Source organism: Carassius carassius, chromosome 34, assembly GCF_963082965.1.
Source record: "Carassius carassius chromosome 34, fCarCar2.1, whole genome shotgun sequence".
NCBI lineage: Eukaryota > Metazoa > Chordata > Actinopteri > Cypriniformes > Cyprinidae > Carassius > Carassius carassius.
In genome coordinates this window covers 7,072,637-7,099,485 of record NC_081788.1, presented here as the reverse complement: position 1 = coordinate 7,099,485, position 26,849 = coordinate 7,072,637, and the positions used below count along the sequence as shown (strand labels likewise).

General features: G+C 37.6%; 1 protein-coding gene across 10 annotated transcripts in view; it reads left to right on the top strand.

Moving 5' to 3' along the window:
- Positions 1 to 26,849, top strand: part of LOC132115400 (calcineurin-binding protein cabin-1-like) — a 91,766-nt gene that overhangs the window by 40,440 nt on the left and 24,477 nt on the right. For all 10 annotated transcript variants that reach the window (XR_009425483.1, XM_059523850.1, XM_059523852.1 and 7 more), the window contains 4 exons: positions 3,235 to 3,348; positions 15,753 to 15,916; positions 16,186 to 16,282; positions 17,374 to 18,108. Coding sequence is in view for 9 of the 10 variants with exons in the window: in XM_059523850.1 (XP_059379833.1) it covers positions 3,235 to 3,348; positions 15,753 to 15,916; positions 16,186 to 16,282; positions 17,374 to 18,108 (1,110 nt within the window). In the remaining variant the exon portion in view is untranslated. The remainder of the gene's footprint in view (positions 1 to 3,234; positions 3,349 to 15,752; positions 15,917 to 16,185; positions 16,283 to 17,373; positions 18,109 to 26,849) is intronic.

Sequence of the window (26,849 nt, the reverse complement as noted above, 5' to 3'; positions counted from 1 at the left end):
ATCATAGAGTAAATAAATATATTAAAGAAATAAATATACTTAAACTATAAATAATTTGAACATTCGGTCTTATGCTCACTAAAGGAAACATCGCTGTGGCTTGTGTATCTTCAGCTTTTATTTATGGGAAATTCACCATGAAAGGGATACCTGTAATGTCTATTAGTATTTCTTTCCCCAGAGCCCCATATGGCGACATGTTTTTACATTTTTTTAATTTAACTTTTTTTGAGTCCCCCAAATGCAAAGAGAGGAACCAAATCACAATTACTATGGATGTTATAGTGACAGAGCGTTTGAGACTGATGCATTTTGTGAATGATGCTACAAATGACATGCTGACTTTCGCTTTTTGTCACTGATATACAAGAAAAATTGTCATTGTCATAATGACATTTTTTATAATAATACAACATTCAGTTTCTCAATTCATTCACTACTGGCCAGTGTTACATGGCAGTAATTTTAGGCCCTGCCTAAAAGCGTATTGCAGTATTTGTTTTTATTAGAACCAACATTTCAACTCTGTGTAAACACATTGACATTTCTGTTTTGTTCTTTCTTTCACTGGCTATGTTTACATGCACACTTTTTGGTTCAATCGGACTGAATTCATTACGATTGATGAATCTGATTGTAGTGTTTACATGAACGCTAAATAAAGTGATCAGGTTGATGTGCGGGTTTATATGTCACAAGCTACAAATCGGAATAGATTTTTTGACATGTGCACACTGCTCAAATAGCGAAAGTGAAAAGTGAAAGTCACAGATAATATAGTGTTTCTCACTGTTTGCACATTGCAAACAGGAAAAAGAAAAGAGCCGCTAGTTCCGTGTGTCATACGTCATTACGTTATTACGTTATTTCTGTGTCATTGTACGTGCAGTCCTTTCAGTTTTGTGGTTCAGTCCGATAGAGTGTTTACATGCACGCTCAATTGTATTAGAAGAGGAATAAACCACCCCCTTCAATCCGATGGAAATTTAATTCGGATCGAGCTCAATCGGAATGATTAAAGTGTTTATATGAACGTTTTTCAGTCCGATTGAGTCGTCAATCTGATTACAAACTGATTATTTGGGTGCATGTAAAGTAGCTAAACGAATGCTTCACTCCAAAATGACATCCTCATGTCATTCCAACTTCCTTTCATCCTTGAAACACAAACAGTGAAATATTTAAGAATGACAAAAAAAGCACCATATAAGTATCCTAAACATATTTCATATGACTTATGCACTATATTCTAAGATTTTCAAAGAATTTGAGAACTTCATGTGAAAAAACTGAAATATATTCACTGAAGATTGTGAGTTCATTTGAGAAAAGTAGCAATGCCTTGTTCTTTAACAAACTGTTCTTTGAGTCAGATCTTTTCAGTGATTTGGTGGATCCACCTCACAGTACCCATCCCAATAATTTATTCACAAATCGCTAAACAGCTCATTCCCATTGTATTCAATTTATCAATTTATAGATAAATTGAATACAGACCAAAGATAACCTGTTAGATTTACCCAAAACGAATTATGTGTTATGTTTAACCACTAAAGAGACATCAGAGCCAGCGGCACACATCAGAAGGTCTAGCCGAGGTGAGGCTGCTCTCGGTGGATACATGAGGATTGAGCTCTCGCTGATCGCGTGGAGCTCACCGTCTCAGAGATTGGCGAAACACATTTTTAAATAGGCACTGTCTTTATAAACAAACCGCAGATTTGAGTTTTAAACAACTACATTCTCGCCTTGAATACTTTTAAAATTACATTTCATGACACAATAACAGTAATATTTTGGAAATTATCCGAATAAATGGTGGTTGGACTCACCAATGCTGCGTGAACTCAACTAATCAGCATGTTTAGTGCCCAAGTCCCGCCCCCAAAAGTCCTTTGAAAAAGTACCACCTCGCCAGCAGGGACTTTCTGAGGGGCATTTTTTTACCCGGAACTTTATTTAGTTCCTGGTTCCTCAAAGTCCCTAGTTCCTGGGTAAAGTTGCTGCGGTGAAAACGCGGCAATTGACTTCTGGTTTAAACTTCAATCTACAGGGCTCCAGACTAACAAAAGTATTGTTAGTCTGATAATTGGCCAGTGTGGTGTAGTTTCGTTCCGCTTCTGGTCCGTTTGCTGTTGAATGTTTCTCAAACGCTATAAAAAAAGCAGTGTTTATAAGTTAATCAAATTGGTCGTGGCACCAGTGCGACCTCTAACAAAAATCAGCCACTCTGGTAAGAAACAGGGTCACAGAATGCAACCATTTAGTTGTAGGATAGAGCCCTGGCAGTGATTATTATCACTGAATAATGACTTAAAATTTCAGTCTATTATAAGAGAAGACCTGAGATAAAGCAGATGAACTACTGTTATGGTGCATGCCTTTTTATTTTAAAGCTTGGAAGTTTCAGTCCTTATTCATTATGATTTCATGCACAAGGAGCCAATACTTTATTAAAAATGTATATTACATGCAAGACTTGGAGACACTATATCATGTAATCTCTCACTTTCTCTAATTTTCTCTCTCTCTCCATTGCATGTGTGTTTGTGCTCTTTTCAGACACTTTCTTACTTAAACGGACTCATGTATGTCATCTCAATCTCTTCACACTGAGAAATCTGTCTGATCTTTGAGCAGAGATTGTTTAGCTTTGAAATTTAATCACCTCACCATCAGTTTTTTTTAACTGTCACAATATATTTAATCACACCCGACTCATTCCCAAGGCGAAATCATGGAAATTTAGCTCTCGGATTTAATAAATGGCCCCAAACAGCGTTTGAGCTCTCATTTGTACAGTGTGTGAGATGCAGTGAGAGATAAGAGTGTGTCTGTATTCTAATAAAGAAGTCAGACTGCAGCGCTCTGATTTTGTGTGTTCATTAATGGTGAATTAGCAGTGTGGAAATGGATTTGATGGGTTGATACAGTGTGATTATATTGGAGTGTCACTAGAGTTTGGATTATCTTTCAGTTTTAAACTGTAATATGTTGTACTATCACTGCAAACTTAACAGTATGAAGTATATAGCATCACTGCATGCTACACTGTGTTTAATTGAAATGTTTATCCTCAACTACTGCACACTCTTTTGCATACTGCCTAGTTAAGCAGGACTCTAGTGTTCCATCAGGTGTGTGTGCGCGAGTGACTTCACTCAGTTCAAGTCACCACACACTCTCTCGCCCAGCTGCATACAGAGCTGACTGAATATGTTTGTGTTTTCACAGAACCTGCAATGGGCACGAGACGTGTTGCTAGGGAGCAGTGTCCCATGGCAACAGCTGAAGCACATGCCGGCACAAGGACTTTTCTGCGAGAGGAATAAGACCAATCTGTTCAACGTAAGTCACACATGCGTGTAGACCGAGCGCCAACCTCCCGCTCTCTCTCGTGAGGCCAATAAGGAAGTGACTAAAACTGCAATTCATCGACTGGCCGCTTGAGGCTGGCTGCAAAAGGGAGTCAGTCCCATAGACTCCCCATGTTAAAATGCCCAACTTTACAGCAGGAAAAAACATGTTTACAGCCTGGTTCAAAAAATGATTTTGGTCTAAATAGCTAATTTTGCCCTTCATGACAACTGTGAGGAGGGTGAATTTTTTTATAACTCATCCGTTTAAATTATATTAAGACTTAAAGTTCTGCATAATTAAGGGCGTGGCCACTTGAGTGACAGGGAGATTGCCGCTGCTGACACTGCCGTCGCGCTAGGTGGGCGTGGCTACAGCAACTAGCTCCCGCCTTTTTGCCCATTTTTGATTGTCCGGGAGAGTCGCGCGGTGACGCGCTGCCAAGATGGCGACGGCCCGCTTTACACACTTTAGGCTTCAAAAACTCTCTTCAGTAGTTTACGGGTGACATCACGGACACTACGTCCATATTTTTATACAGTCTATGGTGCAGACGCACTTATATGTCAAAGTTCACCATATCACAGCAAATTTAGTTTGATCCAGTATGGAGATGTTAGCGATGTGTGTTTATCTGGGAGAGCGAATCTGCTGTTCATTCACGTGTGTGTATGAGGTATGCCATCATGAGTTCTTCCAATATAGTGCAGTAAATTCCCTCCACACACACACACACACACACACACACACACACACACACACACACACATATCCAGAGGGATTACGACTCCTCACTGAAAATGCCCTGAACTGGCTGGATTTACTGTCCTCACTACACACCACGAGGCAGACAGATGGCATCACTATGGCCTTTTGGCACATTGGTACAGTCTTCACAGAGCTGAGGCCGTAACATTAGTGTTGTGTTAGCATGTCTACCGTTGGCTCTGGGTGCGGTCGCTGTGTGGAAGCAGCCTTTGGCTTTGTCAGTTTTGGCACACGGTGGTATAAAAACACTCGGGCGTCACGTCTCGCTGGGCTTCAGAGCTCTGCCCACTAGGGTACACCAACCTCGTACCCACCTGTTCTAAGCTTATGGGAAAATCCACACATACACAAACAACATCCGGTCCAGGGCTCATTGGAGTGTATGTGCTGGTGAGAAGTGATGAACACAGAAGTGCAGAGGAAAGAGCAAAATAAAACACTGATCACGAATTAGAAGTGCAAAATGAGAATGGAGGAGGCTGGTTTTCCTTTGCTCTAAACAAAACTTGGTTCTCACAAGACTAGCATTGATCCCCCAGAGCTGTGTGGAGCACTTTTTATGGATGGACTTTTTTTTGGACTTCTTGACTATATTCATCTGAAAAAAGTAAGTCATAAAAATCTAAGATGTCTTGAGTGTGAGTAAATCATGGGATAATTTACTTTTTTTTTTTTTTTTGGGTGAACTTTCCCTTTAATCTAAAAGCAATTCCATTTTTCCCTGTGGTATCCTTCAAAGGAATTGCAGATTTAAAGAAGTAAGATTTTTTTTTTGAAGAATGCTGGTAACCAAAAAGTTAACGGTAGCCATTGACTTCCATAGTATCTTTCCAATACTATGGAATTCAGTGGCTATCATAAGCTGTTTGATTACCAACATTCTTCAAAATATCTTCAGGTTTGGAACAAATTGAGAGTGAGAGTGACAGAATTTTCATTTTTGGGTAAACTGCTCCTTTAAGTGTAGAATTAATGTTATGAAATAAAGTGCAAATTAAAATATAAATAAATAAATAAAACCCTAAGAAGTGTAAATAATATTAAAGAAAAAAGTGTTTTACAGCTAAGAGGAGATTACTCTGTTAGAACACACATGTACTTTTTTATACTCATTTTTACTGTAATATAAGATAATATTTTACAAACCCGATTCCAAAAAAGTTGGGACACTGTACAAATTGTGAATAAAAACAGTATGCAATTATGTGGAAGATTCAAATTTCAATATTTTATTCAGAATAAAACATAGATGAAATATCAAATGTTTAAACTGAGAAAATGTATCATTTAAAGGGAAAGATAAGTTGATTTTTAAATTTCATGGCATCCACACATCATAAAAAGTTGGGACAAGGCCATGTTTACCACTGTGTGGCATCCCCTCTTCTTTTTATAACAGTCTGCAAACGTCTGGCAAATGAGGAGACAAGCTGCTCAAGTTTAGGAATAGGGATGTTGTCCCATTCTTGTCTAATACAAGCCTCTAGTTGCTTAATGGTCTTAGGTCTCTTTGTCGCATCTTCCTCTTTATGATGCACCAAATGTTTTCTATGGGAGAAAGATCTGGACTGCAGGCTGGCCATTTCAGTACCCGGATCCTTCTACTACGCAGCCATGATGTTGTAATTGATGCAGTATGTGGTCTGGCATTGTCATGTTGGAAAATGCAAGGTCTTCCCTGAAAGAGACGACGTCTTGATGGGAGCATATGTTGTTCTAGAGCTTGAATATATCTTTCAGCATTGATGGTACCTTTCCAGATGTGTAAGCTGCTCATGCCACACGCACTCATGCAACCCCATACCATCAGAGATGCAGGCTTCTGAACTGAGCGCTGATAACAACTTGGGTTGTCCTTGTCCTCTTTAGTCTGGATGACATGGCGTCCCAGTTTTCCAAAAAGAACTTTGTCACAGTCCATTTTAAATGAGCCTTGTCCCAGAGAAAACGCCTGCGCTTCTGGATCATATTTAGACATGGCTTCTTTTTTGACCTATAGAGTTTAAGCCAGCAACGGTGAATGGCACGGTGGACTGTGTTCACGACAATGTTTCTGGAAGTATTCCTGAGCCCATGTTGTGATTTCCATTACAGTAGCATTCCTGTATGTGAAGCAGTGCCGTCTAAGGGCCCGAAGATCACGGGCATCCAGTATGGTTTTCCGGCCTTGACCCTTACACACAGAGATTGGTCCAGATTCTATGAATCTTTGGATGATATTCTGCACTGTAGATGATGATAACTTCAAACTCTTTGCAATTTTTCTCTGAGAAACTTCTTTCTGATATTGCTCCACTATTTTTCGCCGCAGCATTGGGGGAATTGGTGATCCTCTACCCATCTTGACTTCTGAGAGATACTGCCACTCTGAGAGGCTCTTTTTATACCCAATCATGTTGCCAATTGACCTAATAAGTTGCAGATTGGTTCTCCAGCTGTTCCTTATATGTACATTTAACTTTTCCGGCCTCTTATTGCTACCTGTCCCAACTTTTTTGGAATGTGTAGCTCTCATCAAATCCAAAATGAGCCAATATTTGGGATGACATTTCAAAATGTCTCACTTTCAACATTTGATATGTTATCTATATTCTATTGTGAATAAAATATATGTTTATGAGATTTGTAAATTATTCCATTCCTTTTTTACTCACAATTTGTACAGTGTCCCAACTTTTTTGGAATCGGGTTGTACATCAAATAATAATTAGTAAGAAATATTATTTTATTATACTACTACTACTACTACTACTACTAATAATAATAATTATAATAATAGTATTAATAATGATAATTATAATAATACCATTAAAATATATTGAAAGTAAAGCTAAATAATAATAATTCATAATAAAAATGTATAATTATAAATGTAATTGATTAAAAAAAAGTTTATGTAAAGCTACAGTTCCATGATTAAGCTATATTTAAATTAAGTATTTCTATGATTTTATGAATTGTGGTTAGGTTAAAACCTTAGACTATGTTCAAAAAATAATATTATTTAAATGAAAAATGTATTAATTAATTTTCTTGGTTGTGCTCCATTTGATTGACTTTAATGTACATGCTCTATGAAGCTATTGAGGTTTAATGACAACAGCCATATTTAATCGTTCACTGTTATGACCAGCTGCATTGGCGAATGGGAATGCTTGAATTATACGAATATAACAGTGAATTTTAAATGATGTCTTGCTGAAAAAGCTACACAGCTACACAATCACACTGTCAAAGTGCTTTTGACAGCCATATCTGGACCCATAAAAGATTTTATGAGTAAAAGATCTTTTATAAAATTGCTTATAAATTTTTTTTTTTAATGAGCATTTAATATAAAATGCTCCTGTATTTCTGATAACTAACATTGTACATTTATTTCCACTCTTCGAAAACTTTCGAATGTAATTTTTTGTTTACGTAGAAATGGTAATTAATCTATAATAAATAATATAATTTCCCCTTTATTTATATTATACTTTATACAATACAGATTGTGTCGAAGCAGTTTTACAGTCTTAAACAGGAAAATATTTCAGTAATGCAAACAACATTCAATTCTGATGTAAAGAAGCTCCAAATAGTTAACTTTTAGTAGTAGTACATTTTTAAAGTCAGTTCTTCATCGTCCAGCTCAGTTCAGTTCTCATCCAGCGTGTCTGTGCAGTCAAGTTGATATTTTTGCCAAATATTAAGGTCCCACAATTAAGCAAGACAAAAGGCTAGGTACCCAAACTCCATCGGTGACCGAAATGAAGGAAAAAAAAACCTTGGGAGAAACCAGGCTCAGTCGAAGAGGCCAGTTCTCCTCTGGCCAGACGAAACCAGCATGGTGTGCTTTAGTTCGAGGCTGCAACACAAATCAGACTGTGAACTGGCATCACTCAGAACACCCATCCAGTCAATTGACTATTTTCACTATAGATCAGTTGTTGCATGCAAGTCATTTTTATTTGCACCGTTGTAGAAGGCTTGTGAAATGGAGAGAGAACACAGGATATACTGCATATTTTGTTGTGTCATGAATCATGTTGTCATTTCCTGTTGTTCCTCTTACAGAACAGTAGAGGGGGAATCTTTGCCTTTGTTTGTGTGTGACTGAGTGATATGGGTCAGGCTGCTCTAGTTTGCTCTGGGTTCTGCCAGTATTTGTTGGCCTAAGTCTTGAACGCATCACAAAAACGCAAACACAGTTTCTCTCCCATGTCCACACACACTCAAGCATATGTGCTTGCATATGTAGACGCCCACTCTCCTGTTCTCACTGGACCACCGGCCCGAGCCACAGACTAGCTGTCTGGATCATGTTCAGTTGTCTTCAGTGCTTTCAGCATCACACTTATAACTAATAAACCTTTAACTAATTTATTTATTTTAATTTAACTTTACTTCCTTTCTAGCTTTCTTTAGATGTCTAAAATTTTTAACATTTCAGTCACAGCAAGCTCCTGTGGTTCACATGTAGAGATACGGTCAGCATGATTTGCATCTCGACTTTCCTTTTAGCAGCATGAGGTTGGAAATGCTGTGTGTGTGTGTTGTCTCAGTGGAAAAGCACAAAGGTTGACAGAGGGAAAAGGGGAAATGAGAGCTATATGAGAGAGAAACACCTCTGCACTCTCTGCGCCTCAGTGACTGCAACATAAACATTTCTCCAGCTTCTCGTGGCTCATCTTGTCTTGTTTCCTCTCTTCTTGTTTCATCTCTTTTCACGTTTTCCCGTCTCCTCTTCTCTCTTCTTGTCTCCTCTTTTCTCTAAGCTCTTCTCTTCTCACGTAGTTCTCCTCTCTTTTTATGTCTCATCTTGTCATCTTTCTTTTTCTTATTTTCTCTTCTCATGTCTCACCATGTCTTCTACTTGTCTCAGATCTTGTCTTTGCATCATCTTGTCTTTTTCATTCTCTAATCTCGCTGTCTCTTTTGTTCTCGTCTGTCTGTCTTCTCTTTCCTATTTTCCTCTCGTCCCCCTCCCTTATTCTTTTCTTGTGGCACCTTGTCTCAACTAGTTTCATCTTTTTTCTTCCCTCTTCTACTGTCTCAGTCTGTCTCACTTCTTTTCTTCTGGTCTCAGTTGTTCTCATTTTTCTTCTCTTTTCTTTGCTCAATCTTACTGTCTATTATATATAACTTCTCTTCTATTTTTTGACTCTTCTCCTTTTGTCTCTTCTTTTGTCTTCCTTTTTCTTTTACTCTCATGCTGTCTCATATCTTCTCTTTTTGTCTCATTATGTCTCATGCTTTTACTCTTGTTTCTCCTCATCTCATTTTCCCTCACCTTCTTTTCTTTTATCCAGTCTTTCCTCTTCTCGTCTCACCTCTTCTCTTTTAGTGTGCCATTGTCCCCTGTGTTGGACTCTTAATTCATCACTTATCTTTCTTGTTTCTCTGTTCTTGTCTCACTCACCTCACCTCCTCTCTTTTCTTCGTCTCTTCTTAAAACATCTACATCTTATCTCATTTCTTTTGTTCTGTTCTCTTCTCATCTTTTCATATCTCTACCGTCTTCTAATCCCTCACCTTGTCTCCTCTAATCTTTGTGTTTGTGTTCATATACACCTCATTCTCCCTCTGCCCCACAATAACATCCTGTTGCATGTTTTCTGTCTCCTGTCGTTCACCCCACTCTCTCTCTCTCTGTATGTTTGTGTGGGTGTGCACTGTTGGGCTGAGAAACAGAGTTCGTCTCTGATTGGCTGGCTGGGTTCTGAAGGGGCCGTCTCTCCGTCTGTGTACAGAGAAGGAGCAAGAGCACGGGGAGGGAGGGAGAGAGAGCACGAGTGAGCACGCTGGGGTCAGAGCAAAGAAAGAGAAGCGTGGGCGTTTTGTTTTGTGATGGCAGGGTTGGAAAGAGAGGATCGCAAGCACTCGTCTGTTTGAGGCACACTCGTTCAGCCGTCTCTCCTTTTCTCCTCCCTCCGCACACGTGCAGCCCACTCCCTCGAGCCTGGACTTCAGTTCGTCTTCTCTTGCTGGAACATTAAAGAATATCAAAACATCCCATTTACTCTCACACTTCATACAGACAGAGCGCGGAGTAGCTCTCCTCGGTGATGGTGAGTTTCTTCCTTTTGCTTTTCCTGTTTGGATTCCCTTTCCTTCTGTTTTTGCTCCTGGAATAAAAAGTGTGAAGGTAAAAGTGTCCGTTTGCTCGTATTTGAGATTAGGATTTGGTGGAAAGAGCCTGCTGCAGGTGGGAGAGCAGTGTGTGAGAGTTCAAGGAGTAGAGCAAGAGGAAGAAAGTGAGCGTTTGAGAGCATTTACTCTTGTGACGCGTGACGCAGATAATAGTTAGCTAGTGCTCTCGCCGGAGTCCTGCGTTTCGTCAGTGCTAACAGCAGTTGTGACCAGAGATGGAATGATGAAGTGCAGTGGATGTGTCAGAAAACTGTGAACCTTCTTCCTCCTTGTTCCACTTTGGCTTGCAGTTCTGGAGTACAGATGCTTCTGTAAGATGCTCTAATTCATGCTTGACACTTTTAAAGTAGGTGAAGTTGGGTGTCTAGGGGGAATCCCTGAGGTTAAGTTACACACGTATTTGATGTGTTCTTGTTTCGCTTAGTCAAACATGTTGAATCTGAACTGCGTATCAGAAACGTCTTGCAGCGTTCTTGAAATCTCCACAGTGCAGCTTCTTCTGTTGGTTTCCACTGCTCATATTGAAGGCAGCTGAGAAAGTGTGTGTGTATATTTGTATGTGTGTGTATGTATGTATGTATTTTTTTTATGTCGTTTGAAACTCTTCTTCACTAATGAAAACTTTTTTTTTATAAGCATCTGTATGTGCTCAGAGGACTGGGCTCACATGGTGAGGGAAGCCCTGAGTCTGCTGGGCTCAATTGAATGATTTTGCTGTCAGATTATATTGATCGCATTAGGAGCAGCTGTAGGCCTGAAACAGACATGACAGCTTGCTCTTCTTTCACTGGTCAGCGAGTTTAGACTGCTCAAAGTAAATTTGTATGCTTTGGGACCTCTTTTATGAGTAGTCATTTAAGTCGTTTGTGTCGTTGTACGTCATCTGAAAACTTCAGGAGCTTATTTTAGTTGAAGTCAAAAAGTAGTTTTTCTCATAATAATGGATATATGCTGATCAGAAGCAGATGATTGGCTGGATTCATTCTTGATAGTCATCAGGAAGTTTTTTTGGTTGCTGTGTAAGCATTGTTTTTATTATTTCCCTCTCTTTTTAATGGCTAAACTCATTTGATCATGGCTATTATTTATTTCTTGACATTTGGAGTAAAACGAAATGGAGAATGAACGAGGCTCTTTGTGTATCAAAATCCAGAGTACTTACCTATAATACGCAACCTTTCGAAAGGCACATACCATTCACTCCCATAATGTCTCCTCTTTTTGCAAACGGTCTTGTCAGCCTGTAGTGCAAGTTCTCACTGACACAGAAAAACAGCAAAGCCAGTTGCTGAAATAACAGAAGCAAAACCGATATAAAGCCGATATGTGTGTATATTATATGTGTGTGTGTATATATATATATATATATATATACACACACACACACACACACAAACACACACGTTTGTTTATGTGGAAAGTTTGTTCATCCCATAGGTGTAATGGTTTTTATACTGTACAAACTGTATATTCTATGGCCCTACACCTAACCTTAACCCTCACAGGAAACTTTGTGCATTTTTACTTTCTCAAAAAAAAATCTCATTCTGTATGATTTATAAGCGTTTTGATAAATGGGAACATGGGTTATGTCCTCATAAGGCACCCTCTCCTTGTAATACCTGTGTCATACCCATGTCATTATACAGAGTTGTGTCCTGATATGTCACAGAAACATGCCCACATATTTACACGCACATACATCTGGGAAGTTTGTGTGCATTGGGAATCACATTTTTTAAATAAAGCCAAGGTAACATTCATTTTACATACAGCACACGGTGAAAATGACATAAATATGACAGTGGGTAAATGCATAAAGCGCAGCATAAGTGAAATCACGTTTAAAGTTTAAAGCATTCAATTAACACGGGCCGACCGTAACACAGAGAACACGTGATCATGCTCGATACACACTTCACAAGATCTCACAGCTGGATCCGACTAAGTTTGCAAGGTTTGTGAAATTAAATATTGGTCATTCAAAGATTTGTTTAAATTAAAATAAACAAAATATTACTAATAATATAAAAGCAATCGTTATAATGCTTTTTGTATACATTAATTCCTTTAACCATGCTATTTGATTATTAGACAGACTTCTATTTGTATTAGACTGAACTGTTAACAACGACAGTAAACGAGAGAGAGTGTGAGCACTGTGTGCGCTCAGGGGCTGCATTTCTCAGCGCTGTCAAAATAAAAGTCCTCACACATCGGCCAAGCAGAAAAACTTATCGGCCGATATATCGGCCTTGGCGATATATGGGTTGACCACTATTCACGCTACGTTTATGCTTACACTGTTAATGCATGCACCTTCTAAAACACTGCTCAGAATACTATCAACTGAACAGAAGTCAGATAATTTGCTTGCTAGTGTTAGTTAGCATTGAAGCTGAACAAATAGTTCACCAGAGGACTACTTTGATGCATGTTTTCTTCTCATAAAACTAAGAACAATACATTTTTAAAGGAAGTCTAATTTGCAAATACAGGCATATTTAAATTCTGAGTTTATTTACAGAGAAATCATGATATTTGATTTGTAATCTATTTTATTTTAGTTTATAAAAAAAAGTGTATTTAGTCCATAAAACAACTATGTTATTTAAAAAAAAAAAAAGGAAAAACTATGAACATTACTTGACTGGACATTAAATAATTTAAGTTATGAGACAAACCCACATCTTGTAAAGATGCTGATGAGAAGTACAGTTGCTGGAGTGCAGGAATGACTGAGCTCATGTGTGTAATCTGGCTGTACAGCCGTGATATTTGGTCTGTAGCACAGCGGTAGGACAGAGGCCTGTATAATAGCATTCCATCCACTTATCCTTCTGGACACGCCTCCTTCCCATATCTATCCATCAGGATACACTCCCTCCTTTCTCTTTCCTGTATCCATCCGTCTACTGTGTGCTGCTGAAGGGGCTTTGGGTAATCCCTGCAGTGAAAGGGCAAAAGCTTCTCTCTCTCTCTGTCTCTCTCATACTCACACACACACACACATACAAACACAGAGAGACTCATTCTTGGCAGCTTCTCTCTATACTGCTGTTTCACATCTAAAACTTTGTGTTATGGCATTAGCCACTGATGGTGACCTGTGAGAGTCTGATGTTTATTATTCAAATGTAAATTTGGGTGATACATTTTGAATATTTTTAGTATGTTTTAAGACCCTTTTTTTATTCATGATTGTTTTGATTTTTTTGGTTTTGACTTTAATATATTACATTTCATATGTTAAAATGTTTTAGTTCAAATACATGTACACTGAAAAAAAAGTGAAAGCACATTTCACAAATAATTACAATCTGTAGAGTTAAAGTGAAAATTTGAAGTATAAAGACTAAAATAGTATTTTCTTGTAAAACATAATCAAAAACAACTTTTTTTTCCAAAAAATGAGGTTTGTTCATTTCGTTCAATCAATCCTCCAGCTATTTTTGTTCATTAGCCTATCATCATCTTCTCTTATTCCTTCTGGATTGGTTCGTTCACTCTGCTCTTAATTTGATGACTAGCAGCTGCAGATCGTTCTGCATTCAAGTAAACATCCAGGTTTCCGGAAACATCCAACATTCTGATTAGCATTTCTTTCTTTTTTACATTCTCTCTTTTCTCACTCCTGCATATTTTAGTTCTCCCTTACATCCACTTCCACAGTTTCCATATGCTTCAGTGCCATTATCTACATTTTCTGGAATGTCCGAATGTCCATACATGGGTGTCTGCCTGGCCAAACTGAAGCAGTGCCCTTTTTTAGAGCGGTTAGAAAGATTCAAAATTGAATATTTGCTACAGAAACAGGTACACAACTCACAGGTCTGCATGGTTATAGCTTTCTGTGTGAAAATTGATACCATTATTTATATATATATATATATATATATATATAATGGTATCAATGTTAAAAACATTGTAAATGTTTTTCATGATTCGTTGATGAATAGAAAGTTCAAAAGAACAGCGTTTATTTTAAATATTATTATTTTTTTTAATTATACATTTCTTTACTGTCCTTTTTAGTAATTTTTTTGTGTCAGGTATCTCTTTCTTTTTCTTTCTTTCTTTCTTTCTTTCTTTCTTTTGTACCTTCCTTCCTTACTTTCCCCAAACTTTTGAAATTTTCAATAATGATAATAATTAGAAGAACAAGAAGCAAATCAGCATATTGACATTTATTTCTGAAGGATCATGTTACAATGAAGACTGGAGTAATGATGCTGAAAATTCACCTCTGGAGAATAAATTCATTAAATAAATTATAAAAAAAAATATATTTTTAATGGTAATCGTGTTTCACAATATTACAGTTTTACTCTGGTTTTTATCAAATAGATGCAGACTTGGTGAGCATAGAAAACTTCTTTCACACATTCATTTTTTTTTATTATTCCAGACTTTTGACTGGCAGTGTATAAACAATGATTATCTTTTTGGCTGGTGTCATGAACTCTCTGACTTTATTCTGGTAATTAAACCAATTCTTAAAAATAAAATCAAGCCCTGCCTAACATTTCTTTTTAAAGATTCTGATTATAGAAGTAAAATGCGTTTCAAACATCATTTCACATTAGCTTTAACATGTACTCTTGAGTTACTGTGATATAAAGTGATATTTTCCGGTAAGATTCTCTTCAAACTGTTGCTCCGCCATGACAGTGCGGTAGTTGATCTTAAAGAGAAGACGGGAAAATGCCTGCTCTTGCATGCATGCAGTCATCCTGAGAATGCACCGTTCTGTGCTATCAATTCTTTCACAATGCTATGCCACGTGAAATCAAGCTTGCATAACTAGAACTGTCTGCATAGAGTATGTTGTCTTGTCATCTTCATTAGTTTGCCATCTCTATTGACTGTCAATAGCTCCGTTTAGTCTGCTGTTTTCCAGCCAGATGCACTTCACACTAAACCAGCACGACTGGAGGGTAAGACGAACAGCTCGAGATGAAGCATCGAATCGAGAGAGAGAGAGAAAGAGAGAGAGAGAGAGAAAGAGAGAGTGGGTTAAGGCAGATTTCTCATCAGTGGGCAGATTTTCTTCATGGCCGGAGACCAACACATCAAGAGCCAAGAGCAGATGGCCTTACAACAATAACATTTCTCCACCATTTTCTCCTCGTCTCTACCACCTCTCTCATTTTAACCTTCTCCTATGAGCTCTACACTGTCCGAAGTCATCCACTCATTATTTTCTGCATGTTTACCTTTGTGAATGTTAATAGACTTGCCTGGAGGTTTGTTTTGCTCAATCAGAGTTGTTCAAGAAGCACTGAATTGTGTGCAATTGGCCCTTATGTATTTTTTTGACTGTGCTGTAAAGTGAAGCTCAGCAGTGGCCTTGGTAACATCAGTTTTTCTGTGGAGATGCTGGCTTGTTTGGCAAAAGGAGCCAGATCTGACTGCTTAAAGCTGTCCTGATGCCGTTTATGCAGACGAACTCCTCTTTTCTCTGCTAATGGCTCTCTCCTTCTCTTCCTCAGGGCATCTGGCGTATTCCAGTAGATGAGATCGATCGTCCTGGCAGTTTTGCATCTCATATGAACAGATCCATCGTGTTGTTGCTGGATGTTCTGTCTCAACTGAAAGATCACCACACTTTACTTAAAATCTCCCTCATGCTTCAGAGAACCCCTGATCAGGGAAAGTAAGAGATTGCAAATATTTCATCGGTTTATTTTGTTTGCTCCATTTGATTGAATGTGCATTGAAATTTAGTGATGCTACATGCTTGTGAACTATTCGGTTACGCTTGTCTTGCATGTTTCTTGTGAATGTTGTCTTTTCTTTGAAAAGGTGCTGTATAGCACCTCATACAGTTATTGTCCAAGTTTGTTTTCCTTTTTTGTAAATATGAAACATATAGCATGAAGCATTTAAATGCAAGGACATGTATCTTTTTATGTTGTATTATAGGAAGTACTTGCGAGATGTGGACCGACAAATTTTGGCCAAGCAAGCATTTTTCTTCACTGTAAAAGTGCTGGAAGACAATCTGGATAAACTCACTGGGGTATGAAAACTACATTTTCTTTTTTTTTTGTTTTGTATGATTTTTTTAACGAAGGGAACATGCGATTGTCACTTCACGGATGTGATTTCTGTTATGATCATGTGATCTTCAGTTAGTAGATATTGCGATGCTTTTTAAAGCAAAGTTGGGGTTGATTTACACTTCACATACAAATATACTGTAATTAGAATAGGCTAATTGTGTTTTAAAATATTTTTCATCAGTTTTAAGACGGTAGTGTAAGCTAAGTTTAGTTTGAAAAAGTTTAATAGTAAACAAAACACAGTTAGACAATATTTGAATGTAATGATAATAAAAATAAATAAGTATTTGCAACAACTGGTGGAGTGCTGAATGCTGCAGGCACACACATCGTTGTCAAGGTAACTTTTGATCAGTCATTCCCTTCGTAAAGGGACTTCCAGAAGCTTTTACAAGACTGTAATTTCCTGCACCCTTCAAAGAACACACTTCAAGGGAGAATGCTCACTTCCATTTTCCTTTTTGTTGTGTGTGTGTTTTTATAAGGATGTGTTTTTGTGGGGGGAGGGGGGGTTGTTTTTATTTAAAGAAATAAAGATTTTATTTTTGCTTATTTAGTTTTTCTTTTTCTTTTTGTTTATTTGTTTTTTGTTTTTATTGGATTATACTTTTGTGTGTGTTTACAAATTTTCAATGTAACTTGTTTTGCCTTGTTTTTGTTTTAGAAGTATTTTTTATTATTTTCATTTGTTTCTTTTTTTCTTTTTTTATTTCATTGTTGTTGTTGTATTTTTTAGAAATAGAAACTGATCAGTGGCCTTGGTAGCATGTCTTTTTCTATGGAGACACTGCCATGTTTGGGAACTAAGAGTCAAGCCAGATCTGACAGCCAAGGATACGCTTATGTTTGTGCTAACACATTAGTTAATGCCATCCCAACTGCTCGAAGTACAGAGTGCCAGTGCTTCTTTCTGTAGACATTTTACATTGGGAATTAAACCCGATCCAGTAGTAGTTTGCACTAATCACAGTATATTAGCATACGTCTTGTTTTATGTCAGCAGAATCAAGATGAGCCATTTTTATATATGTGCCATTCTCTTTCTCAGGTAAGTGATCCCCGTAAACTGTCTACCACCTCTATGGGTGAAATGACAAGTGCGGATGTGTCCAACCGGCCCCCTGCTGTGGAGGACCCCAAATGCTCCCACACCACCCAGCCTAAAGCAGGACTCCCCGACACCCATGAGGCTTCAGGAAATGAGACCGGACCTCCTTGTATGCCTCAGCAATGTTCAGCCACTCTTCAGCAATCCCTGGAGCCTTTAAATCAGGCGACAGGGTCCACAGTTCACCTCAGAGAAGGTACTTCAGGACTTGTAGAGCCTATGGAGCTTGGCCCGGGATCATGGCCAGGTGCCTCAAAATTCAGAGACCCTCAAACACCTCTTGAAACTGGACCACAGGAGCAGGGGGTGGTTAAATCGGCAGCAGAGGAGGCCGATAAGGTCCCAGAGAGCAGTCGGGCGTCTGAGCTATCGCTGGAGGAGTTGAGCATTAGCTCAAAACAGCAGCAGCTACAGAATCAGATGAACGCAGCTAAAGGAGCACTTAGTATAGTCACAACACCAACAGCCAGCATCCCCACACCTCTCGCCAGCACTCCTGAGGTGGGACTACAGCAGAGGCCCAGCAGGAAGAGGAAGCTGCTGGATGACGTGGAGTCGTGCAAGACACTGCTTTTTGATGCGTACAGGGTGTGGCAGCAAGGTCAGAAGGGCATGACCTATGACCTGCAGCGCATCGAGAAGATCATGTCCGAGACCTACATGCTGATTAAACAGGTGAGAAAAGCTGCAAGAGGAACTTTGGGCTGTGTGATATTGACAAAAAATGAAATACAATTTTTTTGTTCTGGAATTTTGTTGATAATTTGACAAAATTATTTGACATTTGCCACCTCTCGGGGGCTTTTTTACTTTGATTATGACAGTTTTTCTAGCCTAGATTTATGCATTTCTAGCCTAGCCTAGATGTGTATCATCTTTTGTCAAATTCTTACATTTAGTCAATAAATTAAGTTTGAATCATAAGACACTATAGGCTAGTACTAATAAAATAAAATTATCAACAAAACAAATTTTTGCAGTGTTGAAGTGGTGCAAAAGCTGCATCTAATGTGGCATTTAGAGGTATTTACACTTCAATTACAATTGCATAAATAATGCTTTGGGATTCATTTTTTAAAATATATGGAAAAAAATTATATACATTTTAAATGAATCTAAAACCGCCAGTAGGTGGCTGCAAGTCATTGTCTTAAGCCACTTTCACACTGCCATTCCGGAAAATACACGGGTAGATTTTGCCCCTTCAACACTGCCAGTAATTTCCCGGAATATGTGCGTGCGTTCACACACAACCCGTAAAGGTCCCGTAATGAAGCCTAACATCAGGGTGTGACGTGTAATGTACGAGTCGAAAACGCTGGACACGTTAACTTTCACTGAAGCAAGCGAACGATCTCAGCTTCAGCGCAGATAGTGATGACCTAACTGATCTCTGCTTCGTTATAGTTTGCATGTATTATTTTCCTTGCAAATGTTGATCTGCCTTCAAAACACCTGGTAAAAGAGTCGCGCGATAACGTGCGTCATCACTACGACACAGCCTTTACGACATTAGATCTGTCTTTTGTTCACACATCGCTCGTTCCGGGACTGAACCTGCCAATGTTACTAGGTCCCCAAGATGCAAATACTACTGTGTTTGCATTCACACAGAAGGCGACCCGGCAATGTTCCGGCAATTTTCCGGGTCCAACATACAGTGTGAAAGGGGCTATAGTGAGTGAGTCATTGAATCATTCATTCACTGGCTTCATTTGAACAGCTGATTCATTCAGGAACAAATCAGGTGACTATCTTTATGAATAGATCACTGAAACATCGATTCTTTAAAAAATATATTATTCAGGAAAGAAACACTTCTGTTTGTCGCTTGTCTTTGTTTGAAACTATTTTTGTTGACGAAAAATGCAAAATAACTTACATGCAACATTGTTAAAACAACAATTATATTATTATCGTAGACTATGCATATCACACATCTCTATTAGGACTGGTTGTTACTTTGGCAGTTCTCATTTGAACATAACATGCTTAGCATGACAGAAGGTTAATATACAATCCCAGTGACAGGGAAACCCCACAACTTTTGTTGAACAAAACAGAGATAAAAGCACGGAGAGGATTTATGAGGGGAAGTCCGAAAAAGCTGATACACCTTATGAAGAATCATGTCATCTGTCTTGTTGTCAGTGAAACATCTCAGGCAATATTTACTTGGTGTCAGACTCGAGCAAGATAACTTAGAAAATAAAACGTAAGTGTTGTTTTTACATATTAAATGTGCCACCAAAGTGCTGGTGCTTTTCCAATCTGCGGTTACTAAGGTGTTCTGGGTAATTTTTTTTTTGTGTGTCTGTGTGTGTGGCCCACGCTCAAGTCTGTGATATTCTAATCTCTACATATGACTCAGGTCCTCCTTCGGATGTAAATCTATTCGTTTTTTTTTTTTACAAGTAGCATAAATGGTGCAGGCTGAATTACCTGCCATTTAGTACTTAAGGATTTGACCAAAACTCCCTAACCCTCAATATGATCAATAGTAATACTAATGCTTGCCTTAGCAAAAACAAGTAGTAAGTAATTGTTTTAGACAAATTGCAGCCTGTAAAGAGAGATGCCTATTGCGAGTGAGATAGAGCTATACTATGTTATTATACAGACATTAAGGCATCCCTGGGGAGAGCGAGCAGGAGCCAATTGAATACAAATGGAACTGTGGAAAATTACTGGTGTAGCTAATGATAGTGTAGCACACGAGCTCCATAACATTTGTCATCATAGTCCTGCTGAGTCAAGTGTGCTATTGTAAAAGAATTCACCAAGAGCCAGTGAGGCCTTAAAGGACCAGCTTTTGGCTTTTTATTTCACACTGAACCTCAAATGACTTTGAATACATGAATATATTAGTATATTGGACACAGTGCTGCGTAGTAACTGATTACATGTAATCTGGATTCCATACTTGTAATTGGATTATATTACGTTTCAAAATACTCGTAATCAGGCTACAGTTACTTTTTTATAATTCATTGATTCTCCCTCATTCTTATTCTTCATCTTTTAAAGTTTCCTTTCTAAAATAGAGTACCACATTTGAAACATTGTAAAAGTTTTTGTCACGTGAAAGCAGCTAACTATTTATTAAATTCAACCTTTAATAGAAATCTTATATGTAAATAATATTTTTAATGCAAAAATGTTAATTACATATATTTAATAAATTATATTATATAGCAATGTTTTAAATAAATAATACAACAGTTTTACATTGGTGCAGTTTTTACTGTTTAAAAAGTAAAAAATTATATATTAATTAAATTAACATGGATTCTTTGGACTTGGGCCAGGAAGTAGTCATCTAGTACTCATCAAGACCCTGTCAACCACATACCAGTGTGCTGAAAAACCTTCTGTGCCACCTAGTTAACGTCATAGTATTTTTAAGCAGAGGAAGCCTGACAATTCACACTAGAAATGTGTCTTTAATAACAATAATAATAAAAAATAATGTTATGCCTCATTATGCCTTTTCCCCCATCATCAAGTGTTGGGCTCTGTATTTAATTATGTCAAGGTAAAAAACAAACTAGCAAAGTTGCCATTAAAGTGTGTTATTAGTATGAAAGGTTAATGGCTCTAGCTGGGAGTACACACACACACACACACACACACACACACACACACACACACACACACAAACACAAACACTGCACTCATCCAGTCCATTATCAGCCTCTACCTCTCTAACAGTGTATCACCTCTCATTTCCCCTGCCTGTGTAATTGCATCTGCTCTCTGTGAGTGTGTGTGTGTGTGTGTGTTTGTCTCAGTACCTGAGTCTAATTGAAGTGCTTGTCTCTGCATGTGTGTTTATGAATATTTTTATATGTGTGTAACCATCTAGTTCTCCCAGTGAAGAACACATCTCTGATTGAGATGACAGTGGAAAGGAGAGAGATTTTAATGTGGCCCCTGGACCATGGGCGAGGCTAGCCCCTTTTTAGGGGTGCTGAAGCACCCCAAAAAAGGAGCTCAGCACCCCTAAAACTTGGAGTAAGAAATTTTGTTATTCTAAAAAAAAATTTCGTCTTTTACACGGTTAAATATTGTCCAAAACATACTCCGTAGTTTGTGGTTTAAAATGTATGTGTTAAGGAGGAAAATGAAAACATTCCCGCATAGCAAATTGTGTCATCTTCTTCTCTTCTTCTACTTCTGCACCGCTCAGCACGACCGTCATCCAGCGCGAAACACACGCAGAGTGAGAACCCGTGATGTAGTGTTGTGATCGGTTGTGGTGCAACTAAGTTCCGAAACCATATCGGTGAATACTGGAGTCAGTATCCTGAATCACCATGGTGGTACATCTATAATAAGTGTTTATTTTCAGACTATTTTAGTCCGGCGGGTCGCCGCCGCTGTGGAGTAGCACAGGACCTGGGTGACTCGTCCATAGTCATAAACGGAGAGAAGTAACGCCGGTTACAATGTTCTTCCGCAAGACGCATGCAGTTCTGTTTATTAACTGCTAGAGCGTGAAACAAAAACAGAAGCGCGACAAATAAACTGCGTACCTGTGTACTGCGTACGTGTGTCTCTGTTGTTAAAGTTTATCGTTAATTTAATACTCGGGAGTCATGTAAACATAAAGTCACATGCTCTTTTCTCGTCAGTCGTCATGGAAACATGAAGCGCTGGCGTTTTGAGTGAAAACAAACGACGTATCACTGAAAACACTTACTGTGGCTTTTTAAAAGAATTGTTATTAATTCCTAGATTTATATCTGTTATTTTTCAGTTGTGGCTGACAATCAAACTAGACAATAAAAGAAAGTTTCATGTTTTTCTTTTGCTGTATTTATTCATTCATCACACACAGGATTTAACCTGAACCAGGCTTAACTCCTGAACTCCTAGCATTACTCTCTCTCTCTGTGTGTGTGTGTGTGTGTGTGTGTGTATGTGGCCTGGCAGTGAGCAATGGACATACGACAATTCTTTAAAAGAAAAAAGACAGATTCAGGTGAGAGAGTAGGGACAGTCCATAATGACCTCTGTCTTGTTTTTTTTTTCTTCTGCTGAAAAGAGTTCAGTTAAAGTAACAGATAATGCAAACCCGCTGCTTTTGTATCAAATTACTTATCTAGGCAATGGTCCCCTGCTTTTATTTTTTATTTTTTTATTTCAAACTCACAAGTTTCTCTTGTGAAAGGAATTTGTCATTTAAAAAAAGTTTCTAAGCCCAATAATAATAATAATAAAGACATTTAAAATGACTCTTGATATGAAGCTTGTTTTATTATTATTTATTGATGACATATTGGTTTATGAAAGTTCAGACAGGCGTGCATCCAGATATGTTAGAGATGGCCATTTGTAAATAATTTACAGAAGATGAATTACATTTTATGTCCAAGTACCTGTTACTTTGTTCAATGACAATAAAGTTGAATCTAATGTAACCAATCTGATGACTGTTGATACAAAAGGAGGCACATGGAGTTAACGGTCAGGAAAACCAGCTGAGTGAAGAAGGTTTTGTGTTTGTTACAGGGGGCTGTCTGTGTGAACTCTCACAATTAAGCTGTTGTTTTGAAAAGGTCTCAAAAAAAATAAAAATAAAACTGGATTTTGGAGTTAGTTGAATCAATGTTAAAATTATAGTTATTTTTCAATAGACATTTTTTGTTTTCGTGTGAAAAGAGGGTGGGTGGAGGCATTGGGGCTCATTGGGTGCTCAGCACCCCTAAAGCTCTGACCCTAGAATCGCCCCTGCCCTGGACACTGACTCACTGGTCAAATTGGCCCATCTTTACCTCGCTGATAGAGGAAAGGTTGTACAAGAATTTGGCTAAAATGTGGTATCTTGGTAGGCAGCATAATTAAGTTGCCTACATTTTGAACAGGTTTCACACTGGGAGTGTTTGGAGGGGCTATGATAAAGTGCTCCATAGACCACACTCTAGATTTTGTAATAAAGCAGTTATATTCAGTCTTGTAAATTAGGGTTACCACAGTTATAAATGCACAGGAAATGTGAACAGTGAACTCAGTCCAAATTGGCAGTGATTGAAATAGAAATAGCATTCTCACGCTTTATTCACGTAATTATGTAGGCAGATGTTTTTATCACTGGCCTGCAACAGTCATTAGCATTTATGAATGGTGTTGCGCTCATTGGTGCTATTTCACTTATTGAGCTTCAGTGATGAATGATTCAGTCCTACCACACACACACACACACACACACACACACAAAGACTTATAGTAAATATTCCATATTAATTAAATGTATATGTAAAAATTGTGAATTTAAATAGAACATACTACTTTTACCTTTTCCCCCGATCTGTTAATTTAATAGATCTGGAATACATGTGTATGCATCTCCTCTGTGGTGAACATGTTTTGATTTAATGAATATGATGAAAGTGTAACTAAAAAGTATAACTGATGAAAGTGTAACTGCTCTCTATGCATGTGTGTGTTTGTATATATATATATATATATATATATATATATATATATGTATGTATATATATATATATATATATATATATATATATATATATATATATATATGTATACCTGAAAAATATTCTAGTTTATTTTTAATTTTTTTATATAGCAGTGAATAAGTTTTGTTCAAAAAAAGTTATAAATACTTAAATATATCAATATTTTAAAAACTTGCGCAAAAAATAAAAAAATAAAACCGGAACCATTAATGGTATACTAGACAGCACCCCTGAAGTCCCTCATGAGTTGACAGGATTTACTGGATAATGCAGTTGAGTAGGAACGCCTAATATCAACCAACAGTACAGTAACCAACCAATGTCTGCTGGTTAAACAAATGTTGAGTCTTAATAACATGTATTACAATCAGTGTTGGGGAAAGTTACTTTTAAAAGTAATGCCTTATAATATTGGGTTACTCCCTAAAAAAGTAACTAAATATGTTACTTAGTTACTTTTTATGGAAAGTAATGTGTTACATTACTTTTGCGTTACTTTCACGTTACTTTTTAAATATGAGCAGGGCTTGATTGTTTTTAATATAAGAAGTTCTATTTATAGCAAATGTAAAAGCCCTTTCACACCAAAAAGTGTAATGAATAAACCTCAGGCTGAAGGAAAAGTAAATTCACGTCTGTACAGTAGAACACAGGAGAAGAAGGTTCAACACTCTTCAGCAATAAAAAAAAAAAACAATGAAGCACAATTGTTAGTTTATCTAAAGTCATTTTTTAATTATTAGTATGGCTGAACTAGATCATTAAAGGTCAGCAGCAAAGACACTGTTAATAAAATGTGAATAGATACATTTGTGTTATTTAATATATTTAGTTATTGCAGGTTTGTGTCATATTCTGAGTTTGCATTTCACTGTTTTGATTAATTTTGAGGAATACTAAATCTGTTCTTAGTCTAGAACTACAGTAACATCATGTTCACACAGCGCACACAACGCCTCCATACTTCCGATTTCTCGCAATATGGGAACAGGAGGCTTGTCAGTCAAAAAATGTGAATACAAAGTAACTGGCGTTACTTTTTTGAAAATAACTCAGATATTTTCTTGTAAATTAAAAAGTAATCCGTTACTTTATTAGTTACTTGAAAAAAGTAATCGGATTACGTAACTCGCGTTACTTGTAATGCATTACCCCCAACACTGATTACAATGTATTAAAGCGCATTTCCTCAAACAAGTTTTTGATGCAGTGGGTCCCTATCTTGTGACCATGATAAATCGATGTTTGGATACTAGTATTGTACCTGATGTGTTGAAACATGCCACAGTTTATCCATTACTTAAGAGGCCGAATCTAGATTCTTCTGTTTTAGCCAACTATAGACCCATTTTCAAATCTGTCTTTTATTTCAAAGATCTTAGAAAAAGTAGTTCTACAACATGAATGAAATGAAAATAAGACCTATGAGGTCTTTCAATCAGGTTTTAGAAAACACCACGTGACTGAGACTGCACTTCTGAAAGCTTTAAATGATATTCTATTAACTGGTAACGCTGGGGATCATGCTGTGCTAGTGCTTCTAGACTTAAGTGCTGTTTTTGACACTGTGGACCAAGCTGTGTAGTCATAAAAGGAAATGCTCTTGAATGGTTTAAGTCATATTTCTTCAATCAAGGTTTCAGAGTTAACATTGGTGAACACTCATCTGAGGTAGCTTCTTTGTCGCGTGGTGTTCCCCAGGGTTCCATTCTAGCTACTATTCTGTTTTCATTGTATATGCTCCCATTGGGTTTTATTTTTAGGAAGCATGGTCTGTCATTCCATTATTTTATCTGTCATTGTGTTATTTTTGAAGATGGTTTAGAATTTGACAAACAGATAAATGTAGTGGTTAAAGGGTTAGTTCAGCCGAGAATGAAAATTCGTCCATCTTCTACTCACACTCGAAGCATTGTGTATGTGACTTTCCTCTTTCAGAATAATCCAATTGAAATTATATAAAAAAATTGTCCTTGCTCTTCCAAGCCTTTCAATTGGGGTAAGTGGGTGTTTGTAGTCAACTGTTCAGAAGATGTGAAATAAAGTATAATAATAATGTAATAAAACGACCCTGTAGTTTTTCAGCGCTGCATGGTTACTTTGTTTCCTGCATTTCTCCTACATTTCCCAGAGGCGCACACGACTCATACTGTACGTCTTCCATCTTCCAATTCCCAACAGTCAGCAGAAGTGAGAAAACATTTTTTGAATGTGTTTAAAATCTGGATATTTATCTTACAAAAATGCATGGATTCGCTACAGGGGGCCCTCATTCACCCCCCGGAGCAGTTTGAGGGACATTTTATTTAAAGATGTGCACACTTTATTTCATGTCTTCTGAACAGTTGACAACAAACACCCACTTACCCCCACTGAAAAGCTTTGAAGAGCAAGGAAAGTTTTTTTTAATACAACTTCGATTGGATTATTCTGAAAGAGGAAAGTCACATACACCTAGGATGCTTCGAGGGTGAGTAGAAGATGGACAAATTTTAATTCTTGGGTGAACTAACCCTTTAAATCCTTTTTTTCCAGTATCGTCTTCTAGGAAAATGAAACGCATTCTGTCTAGTAAAAATGTTAAAGTAATTCATGCTTTTATTAAATCTATGTTGGACTACTGCAACTCGTATGTTGGGATAAGTCAGTACACCCTATTCTGCTTGCAGATAGTTATTATATATGTCTTATTGAAATGTTTTTATTGTGCTGCACGTTGGTCACCCCATGGTTGTGTTTAATAGTGCTATACATTGACACATACTTTTTAAGTCTAAAGGCCCGTTCACACCAAGCATGATAACTATAAAGATAACAATAAAGATACAGTTCTAAAAATCGTTCTCAATATTAAAGAATAGCGGAGTCCACACCACAACTATAATGATAAAGGCACAGAGAAACGATATCGTTGGAATCACTTTCAGAACGATTTTT